Genomic DNA, 21,425 nt, shown 5'->3' on the forward strand with positions numbered 1-21,425 from the left:
CTGTTGTTCAACCAAACCTTAGGACAAACAGGAACTATGTAAACAATGAAAAACTATGTCTTCACTATAAGGGGGCATAGTTATACGCAGAGCATATAGGTCAATTATTGCGGGCCATCCAGGGCCCCAATAAATGAATTATGAAGAGGCTGGACGGCAGCTAAATTAGAGGGCGGAAAAACAAAATACATTGGAACATAGAACACAAACATATTTCTTGCGTGGGGCGAACAATGGCTAGTAGACCTGCTGCTTCACATACAGCCAGAAACTGTCTTGTGGGAATTTACGTTACAAATGTTACCTACATAATAAGAAATGTGCATACAGAGAGTACTCACGACTGTCACCCCAATAAATCATTAGCCGTTTGAGGGGGTGATCGCTGGAAACAGCACCATGCTGCCGTTAGAGTTTGATGCACTACTGCGTGATGAGCTGGAGCGGATGATCGGTTGAGTAGTCCTCAGAGTGACCACAGATCGGATCACCACCAGCTCTCCTCCCAGAGCCTGGTGCGAGGAGGGGATCCCTGTGCCATGCTGAGCATCCGCACTATGCCGCTGAAGTGCACATTGTACTTTTGGTAGAGTTGGACCATCAGGGGGGTACATCGTCCAGATTCTGGAAAATATTGCTCTAACCACTGCCAAGCCTTTCTGAATTGTCCAAAAAATGGGTGCCTTGCTTGTGAATGACTCGGGAGTTTGGCTGGAAATAAAAGAGCATACAGGACGAAAGCAGTACGTAGGTGTTGTTTTACTTCCTGGAAGGGTGCATGTTTGAGTTGCACACGACTGTAGTCCAGGAACAGGGAGAACCTAGTATTATAGATGGGCATTTTTTTCCACAAGCCACTTGTAATAGTACCTCCCGGTTTTAAAGTTGAGGATCTGGTCATGGTAGCATGCCAGGAATGGTTATTCTTGTGGGGACAGTGAATAATTCAAATAGACCAGTTGGGGCTACCTCCAGCCGGAGCCAGTCTTCAACGTATTGAGTTGTGTGAGGGCCTTCAATTCCTTCAGGGAGCCCTACATTCCGTATATTATTCTTAAGGGCCCTCCCTTCTGCATTCTCTTGCCCATTCCTGGAGTTAATCCACCTGCAGCTGTAGTTTCACAATCTGTGCAGAGTGGTCTCCATGACTAGAGGACAGCGTGGCAAACATCAGTTTGTCTGTTTTTACTCTACCCCCCAACTTGCGTGGGTCATCCTTCAGCAGGCTGATCTGTAGTGATTACTTCCAGCCGCTGTTCGATAGTCACTCTGTAATCACGAATATCTAGAAGGATAACATCCAATTTATCCATGGGGGGTGTTACGCATTGCGGTCAATTGGGGTCTGGGTCGGTGAGCATTCAGAGGGTGCTGAGTTTTTGGTGTGCCCCATTAGTGCTGCTTTCATTGTCAGCTGTCTCAAACGGAGATGCGACGGATCTGCCGCTAAAGCAAATCAGGCCCTCATGGTGTTTGTCTAGGGTGATCCAGGTTATGGATTTGTGTGGGCTCATGCCATCCCAGGGAGGGGAGGGAGAGAGGGGGGAGGAGAGAGGGGGGGGGAGGAGAGAGGGGGGGAGGAGAGAGGGGGGGGGAGAGAGAGGGGGGGGGGAGAGAGAGGGGGGGAGAGAGAGAGGGGGGGGGGGGGAGAGAGAGGGTGGGGGGGAGAGAGAGGGGGGAGAGGAGAAGAGGGGGGAGAGGAGAAGAGGGGGGAGAGGAGAAGAGGGGGGAGAGGGTCACTGCATGCCTCCCCGAAGCCACCTGACACTCCGCCGGTGCTCCGACTGCGCCACTGTCCAATGTGATGTTGCGAACACATTCTGTGCGTCATGGAGAGCCATGGAGACCCTAGCCTCAAGGCCCACCCGAGGCCTTGAGGCTAGGGTCAATAGAGGAGCATGCGCACCTGTGCCTGCCACAGGAAGGAAAGGCACATCTCAGTGGTCAATAAGAGGTACTGCACACCTCACACGACCAGCGAGGGCAACCCATGTGGTGTAGCTAGTGTGCCTCAGCCTCCAATCAACCCATAGAAATCCCCCTACCATAGGGGATGCAATGTGTCAACAGTTTGTAAAGGATCAGGTGGCACAAGCCCCGATCCTGCTCCTTCGCCCAGTCACGCAGGAGGGCACACTCATCACAGGAGCCAGCCAGCTGGGGATTATTTGCGACTCAGCGAGGGTCGACTGTGGCTGCACCAAGCCTGCTTGCCGTACTACGCATAGTCCGCGGCAGCCCACCTGCACCGAGCCCAGTCACATCAGTTATTTGTCCCCAGTACTTTGTACCACAAACTCTGGGGACATTCAGTTCCTGTGAACACCGTAGTGCCCCTATTTGCTGCACACTCAGAGTGCACTCTGTTTGCAGTTTGAGGCCGCTCATCCCTGCCTGACATTCTGAAGCGAGGCAAGGAATAGAACAATTGAGTACTCCGGCTGCTTGCCCACCAGCTCTCAGACAGAAGCTAGGGTTTCAGTGCGTGCAGGGGTTCAGCTCCATGGCAGGGTTGGAGCTTGATGCTGCACTTACACATGGGATGAGGCAGTATACTGGGGCTTGGGAGCCTGCAGACTACGCATACACCATCGTCTGCTGGCAATGCCCCCTCTCTCTGACACATTAAATGTAACTATATTGTATCAATATATGTACTCCCAATGTCTTGATTCTTAGACCAATTGGGAGGAATCAAAAAGAACATAATTTGGAAGAAGTTTGATTCTTACTGCAGGTGTGTATTAGCCGTACCAATTATATGGTCAAAAAATATATTGCAAATTTTGAGGTGATATAAAAACTAACAACTTGGTATTCGGGGGAGGAGCCAAGATGGCGACCGGGATGGCAGCGTAGGCTCCCGGCTCCGTGAACCTCCGCACCCCGCACAGATATCCTGCACGAGATCCTTAGCCTGCGCTATCTACCAGTGTTGGTGAACCCGAGCGGCAACCGGCCGTGTGACCCTGAAGTTTCTGGCAGCGGTACCGCCGGAGAAATGTCCGTCTGAAGTTTGCGGCCTGTGCAGCCCCGGAGCCGGGACCTCGAGTGAACGCCGTGGCCGGGCGACAGTGCAACAACAACGGCCTTTGGTGACTGGGTGGGGTCGGACTGCCGGAGTGGTGCGAATGTCGGACTGCGCTTCGCCGTGGTCGCTCCTACCACTAAGCGTAGCTGAACGAGTGCGTGCCTGAGGTGGCAACTCCAGGACTCTCCGGTGATTGCTTCAGCCTTCGCCGGTGAGCTGCCCGGACGCCGCCCGTAACTTGTCCCGATTCTTGCGGGCTGCTCCCGGATTTTCGTGGGCGCTGGTCCGTGGTGGGGACGACTGTGGCCCGTGACCACACACCGGACACATTGCTTGCCTTCCCTCGGAACCCAGTTACCAGTGCCATGGAACCCGAGGCGCTTGTGTCTGAGCCCCGGTCCCGATCTGGGATGGACCTACCCAGCGGCCATTTTGGTATGCCAGAGTCCACCATCCTGTACACTGGGTTGCAGCAGGATTGGGAGGGTGCGACTCTGAGGAGCGTAGCGGAGCGAGCGCCGGGAGCTGTACTGGGGTACGGTGACCTTCTCGAGGCTCTCGGTGCCCTTCACTCCACCCTGATTCACGGAGCCTGGGTGTTGGGGAGCAAGCTCGATGGAGTGATATCAGCGTCGGAACAGTTGCCGCCTGCCTATCCCCAGGTACACTGGGACTTCTCACGCCGCGCACGGGGGGACAGTGTCGTGGCCGCCCCTGTGAATAGTGCACGCCTGGACTCTCCGGACAGTATATTAACGTGCGATCAGCTGGCTGTGGATTTGGTCTGTTCCGGAGGTTTCGGACCTGAGCGGGGGGTGGTGGCCTTGTCCCGTGCGCGGTCTCCGACGACCCAGGCAACGTCCAAGCAACGGTCGCCCGCCCTGGCTGATTCCGCCTTCCTGGGCCTGGTGTGCAGCATAAATCCTGGCTCGGCATCGGGAAAGACGATCCTCCCTAGAGCTGACTGTGTCGATCTTCAGAGCCCTCTACCCTACCTGTGTGGGTCGCTTCCTGAGTTTTATTGGACACTTCTCTTTCTGGTAACATTGGACATGGCACTGGGACGAGGGGTATGCATGGGTGGGTTTGCAAAGAGTGGCCAAGGATGATGCTGACCCTTCCGAGGTGGTCACCTACTAGGCGGGCGGGCTCGGGAGTTGTGTGCTCTCACGGCATAACTGTTAGTGTACCAAGTGCGTAATGCTCCTTACTCCTCTTTGACAGGGTCGATTTTGTGTTCTTTATTGTATGCTTTATGGGAAACCGTGTGGTGCGGGAGGGAGAAACCGGGGGCGTGTTTTGCAGGCCCTCCTCCAGTTTATTAATACTCTCTCTACCCCCCGTCTGGTGGGGGCTCCTTTCCCACTTCTTTTCTCTGTTTCTTCTATATTTCGGGTCTGGTTCCGGGGCGACAGGCACACTGCTGGGGGGGGGGGGGGGCCGTACTCATCTGCAGAGGTGCAGGGTGGGGGGTTGGGGGGGGGATCCTTTAGTCTTTCACCTCCTTTTTCTATGGCCTCCTTTTCTTCTCTTATTCTTTTTTGTCTTTTTCTGGGATCAGCATGGTAGTACTCCTTTGTTGTTAATCACTGCTGTTTCCGGAGTGCCATCATTTCCGTGGAGTTTCCTGGGTCTTGGGGCAGGGGGTTGCAGGCGCAAATGGCCGTGTCATTCCTCCACATCCTGAACTTACTGTTTCAGCGCCATTGCTCAGATAGACTGCTGTGTATTGTTTACGTTCATCGTTCTGCCTGCCATTTTTCGCTGCTGGGAAACTGTTTGGCACCTGATCCTTCCATCCTTTTCTATTATAAAATGTAAACCTTTATTATCCTGGTCTCCTACCTGGGCTGTTCAGAGACTGGGAGTATGTTAGTGTCGAGATTTTGCTCCCCGAGGTACTGACTGTGATAGACCTGCTTTCTGTTATTCTGATTGTTTAGCGGCCGGCCCCGGGGGTTGTAGGCCCATATGTGTAATTGCTTGAAATGTCAATAAAGGTTTTCAAAAAAAAAAAAAAAAAACAACTTGGTATTCCTTTGTTAGTCGAGTGCTTATTTCATGGAAAAGAGGATAATCGGATTGGAAACTGGAATACATTCTTATTGTGAGAAAACAAAATTGATAAAAAACAAATTACACTTACCTAATCTGTCCAGTCTGCACAATGCCTTCTTTATGACCCTCCAGCCGAGCAGCCAAACGGGCCTTGTCAAGACGCACACACTCTTCATCCTAAAAGCAACACAAAAGGTATACGTCAGATGGTGGAAGGAAGATGGCAGATACAACCTTAAGGTAATGTATACATTTAGTAGGCCTGGGCGGTGAACTTCGTGGCGTTCGCGGAGTTAGTGGAGTGCAGAAAACTCCGCTTTGCGATGTGTGGCAGAGTTTATTCCCTGCTCTCGATCGGTAAGTTTGCGATCACGAACGGTAAGTTTGCGAGCTGCCGCTCGGGTAGAATTTCTATCTGAGCAGCAGGAATACCAGCACAAACTGCAGTTCACACTGCACGCCGCCACTCGCGGAGCTTCGCGGAGTTTATTTTGTAACTTTGCGGAGTTCCGCATACGCATATGCGAACTACGCCCAGACCTAACATTTAGGAGAGAAAGCAAGCATGTTGAAGTTAACAAGATTCTCTCTGGTAAACACATCATGTAGGAATGAAAAATAACACACAAGTAATTATATTCCATCATAATGATTAATTTACTCATTGAAGTTATGATATAGAAATGCTTTTGAATAATAAATATAAAATTGTTATTGATACCAACAAGACACTAAAAACTGTAAATAAACCTTTTATCCTGTCAAAGTTTTTGGAATCAACAGACTACATAACAGTAGTTTTTCAGCTTGAAGAGCTTTCTAGATTCACATGCTGTGCATTATTGCACCATCTAGTGGTTGGGTCTGGAAAGGTGTGTTTTATTTCTTCTCGTTTGGGGTGTCGACCACTATTTGGTGTTTGGTCCATCCCTTATGTGACGTCAGACGGTGGCCCTAAAGTTCCTGTACGTGGTAGCCATCTTCGGATTCTTTTTTCCCCTCTTTCTCTAGAATAGGTCTTAAATCCTGCTGTCTTTAGATGTTAGCTCTTTGGTTTAAGTTATCTTTTGCCCCACCTGTTTGCATTCCTCCTGAGGGGCAGTGGATTGGTGGCATGTGCATCCAGAAAACTCTTCAAGCTGCAAAACTACACCTACTGGTAAGTAACCATTTTGTTTTGAAGCATGAACCCTTTTCTGGAATCACATGCTGTGTTGAAGTACCTTTTGTCCCACTTGAGCTTCCTTAGTTATCTGTATATGCAAGTAGTAATATTTGGTGAAGATGTATGGGGATGCCCATGTTGCCGCAGCGCACATGGTTTTTATTGGCACATTGGCCATGAAGGCCTGGGGTGCACCTTTCTTCTTCTCGAGTGGGATCTTGGCCGTGTGTTTAGAGTCTTTCCTGTTGATGCATAGCATACTTGAATTGGCTTTACAATCCAACGTACAATTGTCCCCTTTGTCACGGGTGCTACCTTATTGGACTTAGCACGCGACTAACAATTGATTGTCTTAACGGCATTGTTTTGTCTCCTGTAGATAGTATAGTAAAGCCCTTCTTGCTTCCAGGGTATAAAGGCTTCTTCGTAGTCATGTTTGTGGGTTCTTGAAGAAGCTTGCTGGCTGTATGCTTTGGTTTATATGTGATTTTCGTACAACCTTTGTAAGAATTGATGATTTGTCCTTAGGATAACCTTGTCCTTGTGGATTTGTATGTACAGTTCCTCAATCATTAATACTGGTAGTTTACTTACTCTCCGTAGAGATGTTATAGCTGTGTTTAAGCTCCACATTGGGGCTGGAGCCTTTCTTGGGGGGTGCAATTCTTTTGGACTCTTCCAGAAATCTTTTGAGGACTGATGCTTTGAAGAAATTTTTACATGAATCTCCCCTAGTGTAGGCTACAATTGCTGCCAGGTGCACTGTGAGAAGGTCCTTGTTTGCCTTGAAGTTGAACATCAGTTCAAGCAAGCTTGAGTACCAGGTAGTCTTGCCCATTGAGGGGCTATGAGTATTAGGTTTGTTCCTGGTTGTCTGGCTTTCCCCATAAACTTTTGTAGTAGAGGAAAAGTGTATGCAAATGTACACAACATGTTTAGTGGCAGGGCATTCCCTTTGATAGGTGGTGTTGAAACCTGGAGGTGAAGAATCTGTATTTTTTGTTCTCCATTGATGCGAATAGGTCTATTTCTGAAGTTCCCCAGAGGTTGAAGACCTGTTGCAGGCTCTTTGTTTCTTCTCCCTTTCATGGGAGCTGCTGTTCCGTCTGCTGAGTTGATCCGCTCCAGTTTTGTCCTTTCCTGGCAGGTTAATGGTCTGTAGGCTGATTTTCCTTGCATTGGCCCATTTCCTGAGCTAGTTTTCTTGAGGTGAAGGATTCGATTCTCCTAGTTTGTAGAGGTAAAACATGGTCGTGGTATTGTACGTCTGGATCAATACGGGTCTCCCCTCCTACGTGGGCTTGGAATGCCTTTAGGGCCAGGAACATAGTCTTCACCTCAAGGAAGTTGATGTGCTTTATGGAGTCTGCATCGTTCCACTGCCCCTCTATCCCCCGGTTTCCTTGTGGGAGGCATCTGTTGTGATGATCACTGTGGATGTTTGTGTTTTGAAACGTATGCCTAGTGTTATGTTAATGGATGCCCACCATTACATCTCCGTCTGAACCCTTTTACAACCACTAGATCCTACCTACTCACTGTGGTTTGTGACCAACTGCTACATAGCCACTTCTGCAGAGGGTGCATGTGGAGGCGTGCATGAGTGATGAGGGGAATGCATGATGCTATCATGCCTATGAGAGTCCTCACTGTCCGAGAATGACCCTTCTGGTTGAGGAGAGTTTGTCTGATAGCTTGTATTCTTCTCTGGGTCAGGTATTCCCGTGCAACCTTTAAGTTAAATCTTGCTGCTAAAAAGGTATTTTCTTGTTCTGACTTTATTGATGACTTTGTGGTTTATTGAAAGACTCAATTATTGCAGTGTCATGATCACCGAAGGAAAGTGTGTGCAACATGTCTGCACTGAATTCGTCTAGGTAGGGATAGACATGGATTCCCCTCCTCCTTGGTTCAGGGGTATGTGCAGATAGGCATCTTTTAGATATATTGTTGCCATGAAATCCCCTTTTAGTAGCTGTGGGATTACTTCCTGTAGTGTTGGCATTTTGAAATGTTGTGCGCGAATGCATTTGTTTATGAATCTGATGTCTAAGATGGGTCTTAGCTCGAGATCTTGCTTTGGTGCCAAGTAGTAATGTGAATAGTGTTCCCTCCTTAATACAGTCTATTGCTTCTTTTTGTAGGAGTTCCTTTATTTACGGTCTTAATTGTAATTGTCCTGTTCTTTGGAATCTCCTTTTTTTGGTGTGTTTTTAGTTCTGTACAATAGCCATAGCGTACCACGTTTAAAATCCAACTGTCTGTGGTGCCATTTTTCCTTTGGAGTAGGTGGTGCACTATTCTGCCTCCCACTGGTGTTAGTTTGGTTCTTCTGTTGTGGGCAAGTCATTTCGAGTTTGCTCCCACCCCTCTCGAGGGTTGTCCCCTGGCTCTTCTTCTGCTCCCAGAGGGCTGCCTTGGTTTCGGTTGCCATGCTTGGTATATAGACTGCTGGTTTGATTGCTGTCCCCTGCCCTGTGTTTGCGGTTGTTAATGACCGGTCAAAAAGACTCCTCTTCCTGTGGGTCTTAAGAGTTTAAAACCTCCTCTCTTGCAGGGCTCCCATAGCAGTCTCATTGTCCTATATCTGTTGAACAGGGCATCTCCTGTGAAGGGTTTGTTAACTGTAGTTTGGAGCTCATGCTTGAAGCCTGAGATTAGGATCCAGGCGTGCCTTCTTAACGTTGTGCTTGTGCCATTTGTCTGCTGGCTGTATCGTCTGCGTCTAGGGCCAATTTCGGCAGGTTTTCGGTATGTTTTTTCCCTCCTGTCTGATGGATTTTGCCCTCGTTTTATCCTCTTCTGGGAGCTTGTTCATCAGTTCTTTGTTGTCATCCCATTGTTGGTGGTCATACCTGTTGAAGAGGGCATTTGAGTTTGCAAAGCGCCATTGCGTTGCTGCCTCCCTCTCCATCTTTCTCCCCATCATGTCCATTCTTTTGCTTTCATTCTATGAAGGTGGGCCAGTGGAGGAGGGAGCGATGCTCCTTCTTGCCGTGGTGACAATGATGGAGTCTGGCACTGAGTTTCCTTGAATGTATTTAGGGTCCTTTGGCGAAGGTTTGTATTTTTTATCCACTCTTGGGGTTACCCCTTTTGCGGATACAGGCTCCTTAAAAGCCTCCTTGCCCTGGTCCAGGATGCTTGGTAGCATTGGGAGGTATTGTGTCCCTTGGTGGATGGTGTTAAAGTCTCAAGGTGGAGGCAGGAGTCTCATTTCTCCACCTGTAAGAGGATCCCAAAGGTATAAGCTGCTTTTTTGATGAGGGAGTTGTAGAAGGCTATGTCGTCTTGTGGCGAAGCCTTTGAGGGATATCTACAGGACTCTTCTTCTGGGCTTTGTGTCGAGATGGTTCCATTCTTCTAAAGTCCCCAAGACTTCCTCCTCTTCTGGAGCGCCAAGCTCCTCTTCGACGTCCTCTTAGTGAGGTTCAAGGGTTACCAGCGCTTCAAGGGTATCTTCCCCCTTTTCAGGGTTTTCGGCGGCGGTTTTCGAGTGAATTCTGAATGCCTTCAACGCCTCAAAGCCTTTTTTTCATTGAAGGAGTGCCGCCAGTTAGCTTTCAGATGTCTCTTCTTTTTCCCCATCTTGAAGGCCCTTTTGGCGTCTGAGGCCGGGGTGATCCTCTTCTTGGGTGTGGTGAATTCTGCCTCCAAGGGTGTAGTCTTTTCCTTCGCGGCCTCTCGTTTGGTGGATGCCTAGGTAAATTTTAACGATTTTCCTTTATCGGTATCCCTGGGGTGGGATCCGTGGGTTTCTTTTGGTCACAGCTGACCCTCAGTCATCGTTTTCTTCAACGCCTGGGCTGCCTTTTGCACTTATTTTCGGGGCTCTTGGTTTCCAACGGGTAAGGGTTTCTGATCGTGTCAGTCTTCATTGGCTTCTTCGTGGTACGCCTCTTCTCGGGGTCCCCTTTGAGGCTCTCAACCTCTGACCCCCGGTGTGTCAATTAGTTGGCTACTCCCTGGTCAAGTCACTCAGCGATGGTTGTATCTGGCTTTGGAGCATGGCTGCATAATGGTCCACCCTCTGCTTTTGATGTGCCTTGAGCGCCTTCGACATGAACACCGTGCAGGCCTCACAGCCTTTATCCTTGGGATCCTTCGGGGAGGCAGAGGTCGCAAACGTCTTGTGAATCGCGTTGTGCAAACTAGTGGTAGCAATTTGGGCAAAATTTGGAAGGGGTATTTTCCATGGCCCCTACCTTGCCCTACTTAGATCCATCTGCTTTGCGCATCCGTCGTGGTCCCCCGAAAGGGAAGGTGTCCGGAGGTCTCTCACCTTCTCCAATGTCTTCTCCATCCATGCCCAATGGTTCTCTCGCAACAATGGCTTGATTCTTTCTGAGATTTCGTCCAAAACTTCAGAGTGTCTCTATTTGCTTACAGGCCCAACAGCGAAAAAGAGAATCTGAAGATGGCTACCATGCACAGGAACTTCCGGGGTGCCGTCTGATGTCACACAAGGGATGGACCAAGCAGTAATGGTGGATGACGACACCACAAACAAGAAAGAAAAAAAAAAAAACCACAATTCCGCACCCAACCACTAGATGGCGATATAATGTACAGCATTTGAATTCAGAAAAGGAATCATGCCGGAAAAGCTCATTACCATTGGCTTTCCTTTCAGAACTGGAGTGCCCATACTTCAATGAGAGGAAACAAATACGTCAGACACACCTAGCCTTCATAAAGCACATGAACATTCATTAATTCCAGACACAATGTGCCAAATCAGTGCTTTGAATCTGAATCTCCAGTGCACAGGGGGAAGAGTCCTAAATAGCTGAGTCCTTAGGTACCGAATATGGATCTGCTTTGCCTCTTTTTCTTGGTGTTTTGTCTCCAATGGAGCACAAACATGAGCATAACGATGTGCCTTTCAACACCAGTAGGAGAACCGACATTATAGGCTTTCTCGCTTTCGACTTCAAAAAACCATGAGGTATGAAAAATGGTGAGGAATTCCTGGTCTGGTTCTAGGATTTCCAAAGCAGAAAAACCATAAAGAAAGTAAATCATGTGTTCTGATACCATGCCCACTGGAAGGTATATCCAAATTGAGACCCCAAACATGCAAATAACGATCTCTACTGACAATGCAGAGATAGGTCACAAATGCCACTAAATGGACTTCATTGGTATCTCAAATATTGGTGACCTATGGGTGTAGGGTGAGGTCAAGTCCTTTCCTGCCCTCCAACAGGAATATGAGCTGGCTTCTACAGAATTCTTCAGATATATGCAGGTTAGACATGCTTTATACTCATGTCTCCAGAAGGGAGAAACCCCCCCTGACTCCTCACCCCTCGAGGACAGGCTACTGGATGGCTACTTACCAACGAAAGCCATCCCACTCACCTACAAAAAGTTAATCACTCTGGCGAACCCCTTCTGAAACTACGGGAAAAGTGGGAGAGGGATGGCATAATACTGGATGATGAAGATTGGGCAATAGCAGTGACTTCACCACGGGAGGTGGCCATAGCAGCAAGGCTGAGGCTGGTGCAACTTAAAATCCTGCACCGGATCTACATCACAGGGCCAGGTTTGCTTCAGATGGGGAAGGCAGCGGATGGCAAATGTAGACGGGGTTGTGGAAGTGAAGGCACATTCCTCCATCTATTATGGGAATGCACACTTATACAGAGGTACTGGAGGAAGGTTCATGAGGTAATGGGTGAGGTGTTAACACAAGAAGTCCCCCTGGAAGCAAAAAGATGTCTTCTGAACGTATGGGAGCCTACAGACCTGAATAACACACGTGTCACCTGGGTTACACTGGGATTGATGATAGCGAAACACAACATTGCTCAGAAAAGGGGGGCAGCACAGACACCTACAGTTTCCATCTGGAAGAGAGATATGGATTGGTGCATGCTCCGTGAAAAGTGTGTATATGTGGCTAGGGGATGCCCCAAAAAATGGTCCAGCATCTGGAACTATTGGAATAAATAGAGAGGGAACATCTGTACCCCGTCATTGATACCAGCTCAAGAGGAATGATTGTTGACAATGTGCTAGTTACCTATTGTTACGATGTCGTGCACTTTTTTTTTGAGAAATCATTTCGCTATGCTGAAAACAGAGACTGTACTGCGTTGTGCCTGGTGATGTTGATTCCTATTGTTGATAAAAAAGAATTGCAAAAAAAACAAATGCCACTAAATATTTTCGGGACAATTTTTTCCAGTTAAGAAACATGCCTTGATCTAAAGTATCAAGTAACTTCACAGTTAATACTATAATTTTATATTTCATTTACAGTGCGTCATCCTAGCACTATGCAACAAAATGGGATTTCGTTATTCATCTGTCAGTGTAAGGAAAGTTATCAGCACATCACAAAACTCCCAAAGAATTAAAGTTGAAATAAAGTAGAAACTAATATATTTGATTTAGGACTCCCAGAATGTCAAAAGCAACAGCTGGATTGTGAAATCAGTGGCCGGGTTACCAGAGCAAAATTCGGAACGGTTTAATTATTAAACTAATAGATGAGTAAGTTCCCAAGAACCCTCATCGAAAAAACCTTGATCATAATTACCATCTGCCACCAAAATGCTAAGTGTGAGGTGACCTTGGGGCATTAGTGTTCAACGACAGCCAGGCAAAAAGAAAAATCATGTTAAAAGAAAGACAGTGTCTTTCCTCTGTTTTAAAGCTTTTTAAAGAAGCACAGACAATGTCAATTTCGTTGGTCTGTGGTGAATTCATGTCACTAAATACAGTAAGACTCACAACTTTACCTCGACTCTGGGTTTTTTCGCTTCAGCTAATGTTTCATCTGCTGCCCTTTTAACTGTAAGAAATAAAAGGAGATAATTCAGATGAGCTTCCCATAAAGTGCTAGCCATTCATAAAAAATAAAAAACCTTTTATGTAATTTACCTTGTGTTGATCGTTGCAGACCAATTTCAAGTGGTGCGCTTCTGTCAATGCTCGAAGATGTTGCTAAAGACAATAAACATGGCGATTAGGCCAAATAATTTATCATGGTACTACACAAAGCACAGACCTCAGAGTATGTGTTAGTGGTCCGACATGTGTAGGCTGAAGAAAACCAGATGCAAAGTTTGTAGGACAGCAGAATCAAGCAACTGAGGTCTTTAAATGAGCAAAGATTAACTGGCATATTATTAGATGATATCCTCCATGAACTAGCCCAAAATCCTTTTGCCTGACTTTTGCACCCTTTTACATAGCCAGAGGCCCTTCGCCTATACCAGACTATAATGTAGTCAAGGCAATACAGAAAAAGAATGGTAGCGTAGTGTAATGACTTACAGCACAGTCTATCTGCAGGCACTGGCAGGACCAGAGGAGACAGGAGCGCTGTATATTTTATGCCATGAACTTTGTAATTGCACAAATGCTGGACATTGGTAATCAAAACTTACTGTCACCAATTTACTTTAACCATAAATATGGACTGGAGGGATTTGTCTAGGTTTACATTATGCAGAAACTGACTGTACCCTATCCATTAAGATAGTTTAAGATTGTTTTCAGGGTCTTGCGTGCAGTTTCATGTCATAGATGTGGGTTATCGAGATCACACTCCATTTTTTTAATATATCATACAACAGCCCAAAATGGTCTTCAATCGGGATCTCCAGTAGTAGGCACATACAATGAACGATAAAAAGCAGGAGTGATAAGACTAGTCCTTCCAACCAAGAAAGGAATTCCACTGAATCCAGAAGCAAAAAGGCGCAAGACCAATAAACAAAAGAAGTTCAAACACTGAGAACCGTTCAGATCATAAAACAACCTGCTTCCCATAACCCGGAGAAGGAAGGGGAGCATTCAAAACCATCGGGTACTAATCAACCAAGAATTGTGCCTCACAACCAGACACGGAAACACCTCTTGTTGGAGGTGTCATTACATTCTTCTTAAAAGGATCATAACGTTGAGCTCCTTGAGACCCTCATGGGTGAGTAGCTTGCTTTATAAACCCCTGATTGACTGAAAGTTGTGTGGTTCTGATATATTGAACATTGTATTAAGCACTGTACAAGAAGCTGTAGGTGTGCATCATGCATGTAGAGGACTTTCAGGGGCTTCCTACTTTCACAGCCAAGATGCATATAAAAACACTATAGGTTGTTGCAGAAACTACTTCCTGCAATTGTCACATACCTACTTCATTACTAATCATTTATAGCAGCTCAGCAACATGTAGGCTAAGCATGGGTGTGCCATTGAAAAGCATGTTAATCATATGGTGCTCTTTGTTTGGTATGCAAACGGACATTTACAGTCTTCTGTAATAACTACAGAGGTAATTGCAGAGGCACAGTACAAGTCCACTGCAAATGAGATTCCAACATAGTTTTTAAAATTATCCTTTCCTCTGTGGATGATAGGTCCTCCTATCTTTATATCTGTAACATTGCTTCTTCAATACCTTGACATGAGTGATGTAGCATTTCCTTTGCACAGGGCATTTCATGTAAAGATATACATTAAACTTTAGGTTTGATTTATTTTTCTGGTGACACAGTGTGGTTTAAGGAATAACATGGGAATATGGACTACAACAGCTAACAAAAACGTGAATGGTTATGTAGTGCAGTTCACAAATGCCAATTCATTTAATACAAAGTTAATAAAAAACATTACGTGTAACAAAATACTGCTTACTAAAATATCAAGATGCAACTCATCTATTTCCATGGAATTTTTGGAAAACAATTCAAATACAATTTTGGTAATTTAATTGCTTTGTTAATTTCTTAGTGGCCTTCACCTGACCTGGTTGCTACTCCTTTCATTCTTGGTGGTGTCTGAAACAAACATTTTAGCTAATGTGGAGGTTCCAGTGGATGATAAACTGAAAGGAGCTGCCTATGTCAAAATAAATAAGGTAGCTATGTAGCAAGAAAGGGATATACTGAGCCACACCCCTACAAATTAGTAAAGTACAATTCATCTGGTCATCTGGCTTAAGTCTGCCTCCAAGGAAACTGCTCTTTGTCAAATGCTCATGCCGTGCCTTAAAAAGTAGTATGTGAGCCAATACTTTCAAAGCCTTCAAGATCACGCAGGCTTCTGGATCCATCTCTGTGCACTACATTTCCACAACAAGTTAAACACAAATATCTTAATTTTTTGTAGGAGGTCTTGAATCCAGGTGATCAGTTGAGGTGATGGCTGGATTGATGTAAAAGATGTCATGGCTGGTGCCAAGTCAGTCTTTTTAATACAAACATCTACCTTGACTTTGTTTTTCAGGGACTTGGCAAGGTGGTCAATGTCTTCCAGAGTTAAGGAATATGGACATGCATGGGCCATTTTTAAACTTTGAACAGGAAGTCAAATCTGAATTTTTCAAGATGACTGAGACGGAGAGGACTGAATCGCAGAAACAGAGTTTGATATACATCAAACTTCTGATGAAAAGGCTCCTCAAATTTATAAGATACAGCAATAGACTCTTAGGGCTTATTAGATGAGGAAGAGTAAAGTATGTAGGGGCTTTTGAGCTACGCCTCACCAAATCTACCTGGACATGCACACATCAGGGGGTAGCTACATCTTTCTTCGCCTATTGAACACACCTCGCTGAGATAACATGTGAAGAGAAAAGACAAAGGTGGTACCTGTGTGTTTTTTCCAAAGACCAGGGAGGACCAGTCACATTCTCCTTCATTCTAACTATCATCACAATGCTATTTTTCCCTTGAATGGTTATTCTTTTCTTTTAATTATCCATCTAAATTTTACCCACAATTTGTGCACCCATCCCTAGCACATGCTACCTATTCTCAACCTAATGCCCCCTGCTACCAGAGCTTTCTCACCTATCTCTCTTCACTAACAAATTCTTCTTTGCTACTTTCATTACGTTTCAAATAAATAAACTTCACTCTTCTACGCCTCCCTTCCATTGGCAACTTTTTCCTCACTGCTCGGTTCTGCAATTCAACTTCTCTTCAGTCTCTCCAAACTCCAGCAGTTTACCTTACGTCTTTACGATGGCTTCATTTTCATTCTTGCATTCTCTTATTTTCTTTGAATCACCTTCCAATGTATCCTCGGGCTTGCCCCACTCACTCTTCTCTATGTTCCCTCTGGCACTCTTCCTTCTAACTTTCAATTTTATCCTGCACTTCCTTATCCTGCTTTAGCTTAATGATCTTTCACGCTTTTGGGTAAATAGCAGGGTAGGTCGTAAAGTCCTAGTAGTGTAATTACTTTACTACTATTCAACTTCAGGTCTGATGTATTTCGTGCTTAGGAGTGTGCACAGATGGCATGGGTGTGGTGTAAGAATTTTGCAGAGGTCAACTAAAAGCTTGGTGCTTTGTCGTCTACACGTGCCGAGTGCTCTTGTATGTGGTTCTCGTTGTCAGAGGGGTTGCTGCATAGGCGGTTTGGGCAAAGGTTCCGATTGGCTACTAGGCCTGGTATTTTCTTATTTGACTAGGGGATTAGGGCTTTGGCTGACTGTTAGAACCCTAAACCCAATGGAAGACCTGGCCCTATTAACCGATTGCAGCCATAGCTCTGTTTGGTTATGGTTAGGGCTAGGATTCCATTAGCAAATAGTGCAATTTTAAACATATGGCTCATGGCGTCTCAGCCCAGGCAGAGAGGACCAGGGCAGTTGCCTGTTTGGGCTGGGGTGAGGGCCAGAGATGCTGCCCAATTTTTACTTACGAGCTACCGTCAAAAACCCACTACATCCACAAATATCAAAACACATCAGCAAAGGCATTCTACTCGTGCACCACAAACCTCATACAGATTTCAAAAGGAATTGAACCACTACAAAACCCCCACAAACTACACCTATATTACAAATCAACCCTCAACTACACTATGGCAGCTGCATTCTCACACAAAACAGCTCTGTCCTATAACACATCACCAACACAAAGCCACATTATACACAACTTTAATGCATCCAGACACGCACTCCCTGTTCAAACAAAACACCACCTCTATATTCTTTTGCTCCTAACAGATCACCTTTTATCACGACAAAACCTATACTCAGCCTTCCATCATACCACAGCCTCATCTTTTTACTAATTACACAATCATACAATCTTTACACGCCACTCTACCACACAAATTACCTATTCCAGTGATCAAATCTAACACAAACTCCTAACTCTTGCGCATCCCCTCTTACCCACTACATACTCATCTCCAAAACACATCACCACCCCAGTACTATTCAAATACCACTCACCAGCAGTATTGAACATACAAATCGTTCACAGAAAACCACTACATCAATATCTCCTCTCACTTCTCCACAAAAACAAAACACACATCTCAATATATACTTGTTACACATGTATTACCTTACTATGTAAACATCTATCTATATATCATTTTAGTCCTATTAAGAAAATAAATAGTCTCTTGAAAGCTTTACTTTGTCTTACCAGCACCCTACACCTCTATCAATTTATCCTACATCTTTCATTGCTCACATCCAAAAACCTTTCCACTACTATGATCTCCAAAATAACCCTTCTGAGACTAGTCCCTCCTCTACACCTTCAATCTCACCCCAAAGATCCATTTACTACTATGATCTCCAAAACAAGCTTACTAAATTCTCCCTCAGGTTATCTCCTTTTGACTCATTTCAATCTTTTTTTTTCTATGGATTCTTTTTCTCCATAAACCCTTTCTACAGGCTCTTCCCTCCTCCCTATCTCCTTTACTCACCGGAGACCTCAAATTACTACTATGATCTCCCAATTAACACTCCTGGTTTAATTCCATCTTCTAGGCTTCCATTACTCTATTCAATCCAACTAACAGACTCACATGTCCTCCGCTCAAATTAACTCATACCTCCCTATACTAATATTATTCTCATATTTCCCTATACTAATCCACCACTAATCATTTTGGCTTCCACAGTAACGTGCAACTTGCTGAAAACCGCTATGCCTCCTCATCAGAGGTAGTAAACGCTATATAAATACAGTTACAATCCTTTCTGTGCCCATTCTAACTTTCAATCATTCTTAGCAAATATCCCCACCCAAACAGTAGAATTCTTTTCAGTTTCCTACAGGCTCTACTTCTGCTCTACGCTCTTTCCTCCCCACCATTTAGGATCATCTGCTCTCATTCATCTTTCCTCCTCATCAATGGTACAATTAGCAACTGTTTGCAACATTTTTTTTAGATTGCATTTACTGCATTCGGGTGAAAGAACTATAGCAAGCCAATGAAAAGTAATGTGTAGTGAAGGCCAATGAAAAGTAATGTTGAGTGAAGTCTTTAATTTAAGGTTCCTCTTCAAAGGAAAACATGCTTTTACTTTGTGCACCTATCCCGGGAGGACTGTTGGACTATAGTGAATATTAAAAAAAAAAATGTTATTAGAGTGAAGGAGCCTACACACAGCAATAAATACATCAGCTTAAAGGCACTCCATCAATTTACTATCTGTGTTTCTGACACAAGATAAGATTATCGGCTAAAGCAGAATAAATCCAGATAACAAATGAAAAAGTAATGTTTCTACTCACAAGTCTCCCCATTTAGGTATGCAAGAAGATCTTTTCTGTCGGGTCTTCTCACCACAGGAATATTTTCAGTCTGACAAATGAAATTGAAAATTAAAGAAAATGTGTAAGAGGTCATTTCATCTTTTTTGTTCACAACTGTACACTGGTTTGTAACCCCCACCACCCTATAGAGGCTTATGATCAGAAGATGTTTAGGCACAAAAGACACTAGAGGATTAGCCCTAGCATCAAAAAGGCAAAGAAGACTATTTTAATAGCCAACTTATCAGCAATCACAAATTGAAACGAAAGACAGACTCGTCCTAAGAAGTTTGTGCAACTGATCTGGGCAGCGGAATTCAAGCTTTCATTGTGCCAACCCTAGGAGTGAAAAACCCAACATAATGCATCATCCATTTGTAGCACGGATGCTTTATATCTCAATCATATCACATAGTCTACTAGCTACCCAAAAAACAAGGGGTTTATCTCAAGACTCACGTAAAAACAAATAAAATAGGTCTGAACACTAACCTTGCCACCCCAAACATGTTAAAATCATATGAGCTTACGGGGTATGCATCCGAGGTGCCCCAGAATTAACCTTACTCCTTTACATACACTTTAAACAAAGCAGATGACCGTAAATCGGTAGAACATTTGTGTAACAGTAACACTAATCACTTTATTTTTTGGCCATTTTATGCTGAATCTAGGCTAATTGGACTGTTCCTAGATGAGGGAACTACGTTTTAAACTTGTCGTCCAGACTTTTTTTCCCCTTTAGGCAATTAATCACGCAAGACTATGCCAATCCTGAAATCTCACATATTTTCAAAATATTTAAACGTTCCGTAGTTAATTTTAGTGGTTGTATTTTACGCAACTAATCAGTGTACACATGTATCACGGAGTTTAAGTTTAACTTGTCTACTAGACAAAATATGTTTATTACCAGAAGATTTTAGTTCAGTCTGAGTACTACATATGAAGATGGATTTTTCAGGTTTGGTTTATCGATTTTATTTTCTAAGTAAACTAATCAGTACCAATGTACTCCCCTTAAGGGACAGGGATTACTGAGAGTTTTTTTTTTTTTTTTTTATTTAAACCAATTAGTCATCAGCATTACAAAAATGCTTTAAATGACATTTGGGCAAAGTAAATCAGGACCAAGTGCTCTTTAGGTTTTAGGCTCTAGGTTTTGCCATTACTCATAATGGCTAGTCACACAGACAAGTCTATTCTCCAAATTGTTCAGGTACAATATAAACTATAAATGTAGGTTTACTGGCCGCAAAATGAAATAGATGTGGCTGCCCAGAGTTTCCACAATGATCACAGTACAGATACAGCAATTATCTAATAACTTAGACAAGTTGCAAGTATGTTTGAAAACAATCATTTTGCAGAACGGAGCGTAGCGTTAAACTCCAATCTATTTTTGGAATGCTCTAAATTTAGGTTTCATAAAAATGTTCAAGTTTTAACAGTTAAAATCTCCAGACCTTTCTAACTGCCACCTTCAGCAAAAATATTTATTCTCATTTTGCCCGACTAACTCACAAGCCTATTTACTCTTAATCAGAATTTTATGGTTTACGACCAACTTCTTAGCCAAAGTTTTAAAAGAAACACCCAGCATTAAGCTTGCCATTAAAATATTAACATGTTTCAGCATGGGCTCACAGAGACCATATGTCTCATTATCTTCCGCCATCTCAGTGGTCATGCATATAATCATTTATTGAAAATGTATTCCAGAATACAAAACTTAAGAAGGTTGACTTCGAACTCTGGAAAGAGAAATGAACTATTGTCACTTACAGCAGCACGTCTGACATAAACAGGATGTGAAAGGTGCACATTATTCAGCAGGAACAAGATGGAATCCAAATTGTAATACTCCCTTGGCTGCCCCTCCTTTCCAGTCCTGCAACAAGTGGTAAAGGTAAAGATTAGTATTCAACTTCAAATCATGCTCCATTCACAACTAAAAATGAAGATAGCAGATGGAAGCAGAAATTGTTTACTTCCTACTTCTGAAGTTGGGGGTAAAAAGTGTTTACAAAAGCATAGAAAGCAATTCCTGGGCACAATTGTCATCTGTTGCACATGTAAATGTTTTTTTTTTTTTTAAACATTTTTTAGGTCGAACCTGAGCAGTGCATGCGTTGCTGCAGGAGGCATGCTGTATTCGAGTATGGACTTGAAGCCTTGCCCACTCTTTGCCAATATTTGTCTTTGGCTTGCGTTACTGTCCTTCGTAAATGCTGGCTTCTGATTAGTTAATAGGCTTGTTAGTCCCTCCTTAGTACGGTCTTCATTTGTAACCTCCCATGAAGACCGGCCCTTTTACTCCATTTGTTGTTACACAGTACGTCTTATTTAGCCTGTAAGCACTATTTTCTTTATTGAGTTTCACCTACTGCAGGCACGACATGCTTTCCTGCAACATGCTTTCACTTTCCAAGCAGCCCGGGACAATGGCGGCCACTTCTTTGAAATGCAATAGGTCTCGGATTTACAAGAATTTGAGCTATTGGCATTGAAAATGACAATGCCTTTTATTTATGCTTTAATTATCAAACCAGATAAATAAAAGGCAGTCATTTACAATGCCAATAGCTTAAACTTTCGCAAACGCGAGACCTATTGCATTGCAAATGCTTATTTTATT

General features: G+C 44.4%; 1 protein-coding gene across 1 annotated transcript in view; it reads right to left on the reverse strand.

Annotated features, from left to right (window-relative positions):
* CDC73 (cell division cycle 73) overlaps positions 1 to 21,425 on the reverse strand; it is a 674,568-nt gene that overhangs the window by 579,013 nt on the left and 74,130 nt on the right. Inside the window, exons 2-6 of the mRNA XM_085654791.1 lie at positions 20,573 to 20,678; positions 18,767 to 18,836; positions 13,149 to 13,211; positions 13,007 to 13,059; positions 5,178 to 5,266 (exon numbers count right to left, since the gene is read on the reverse strand). Of these exons, the coding sequence (XP_085510917.1) occupies positions 5,178 to 5,266; positions 13,007 to 13,059; positions 13,149 to 13,211; positions 18,767 to 18,836; positions 20,573 to 20,678 (381 nt within the window). The remainder of the gene's footprint in view (positions 1 to 5,177; positions 5,267 to 13,006; positions 13,060 to 13,148; positions 13,212 to 18,766; positions 18,837 to 20,572; positions 20,679 to 21,425) is intronic.

The sequence above is a fragment of the Triturus cristatus genome, chromosome 4_1 (assembly GCF_964204655.1).
Source record: "Triturus cristatus chromosome 4_1, aTriCri1.1, whole genome shotgun sequence".
In the NCBI taxonomy this organism is placed as follows: Eukaryota; Metazoa; Chordata; class Amphibia; order Caudata; family Salamandridae; genus Triturus; species Triturus cristatus.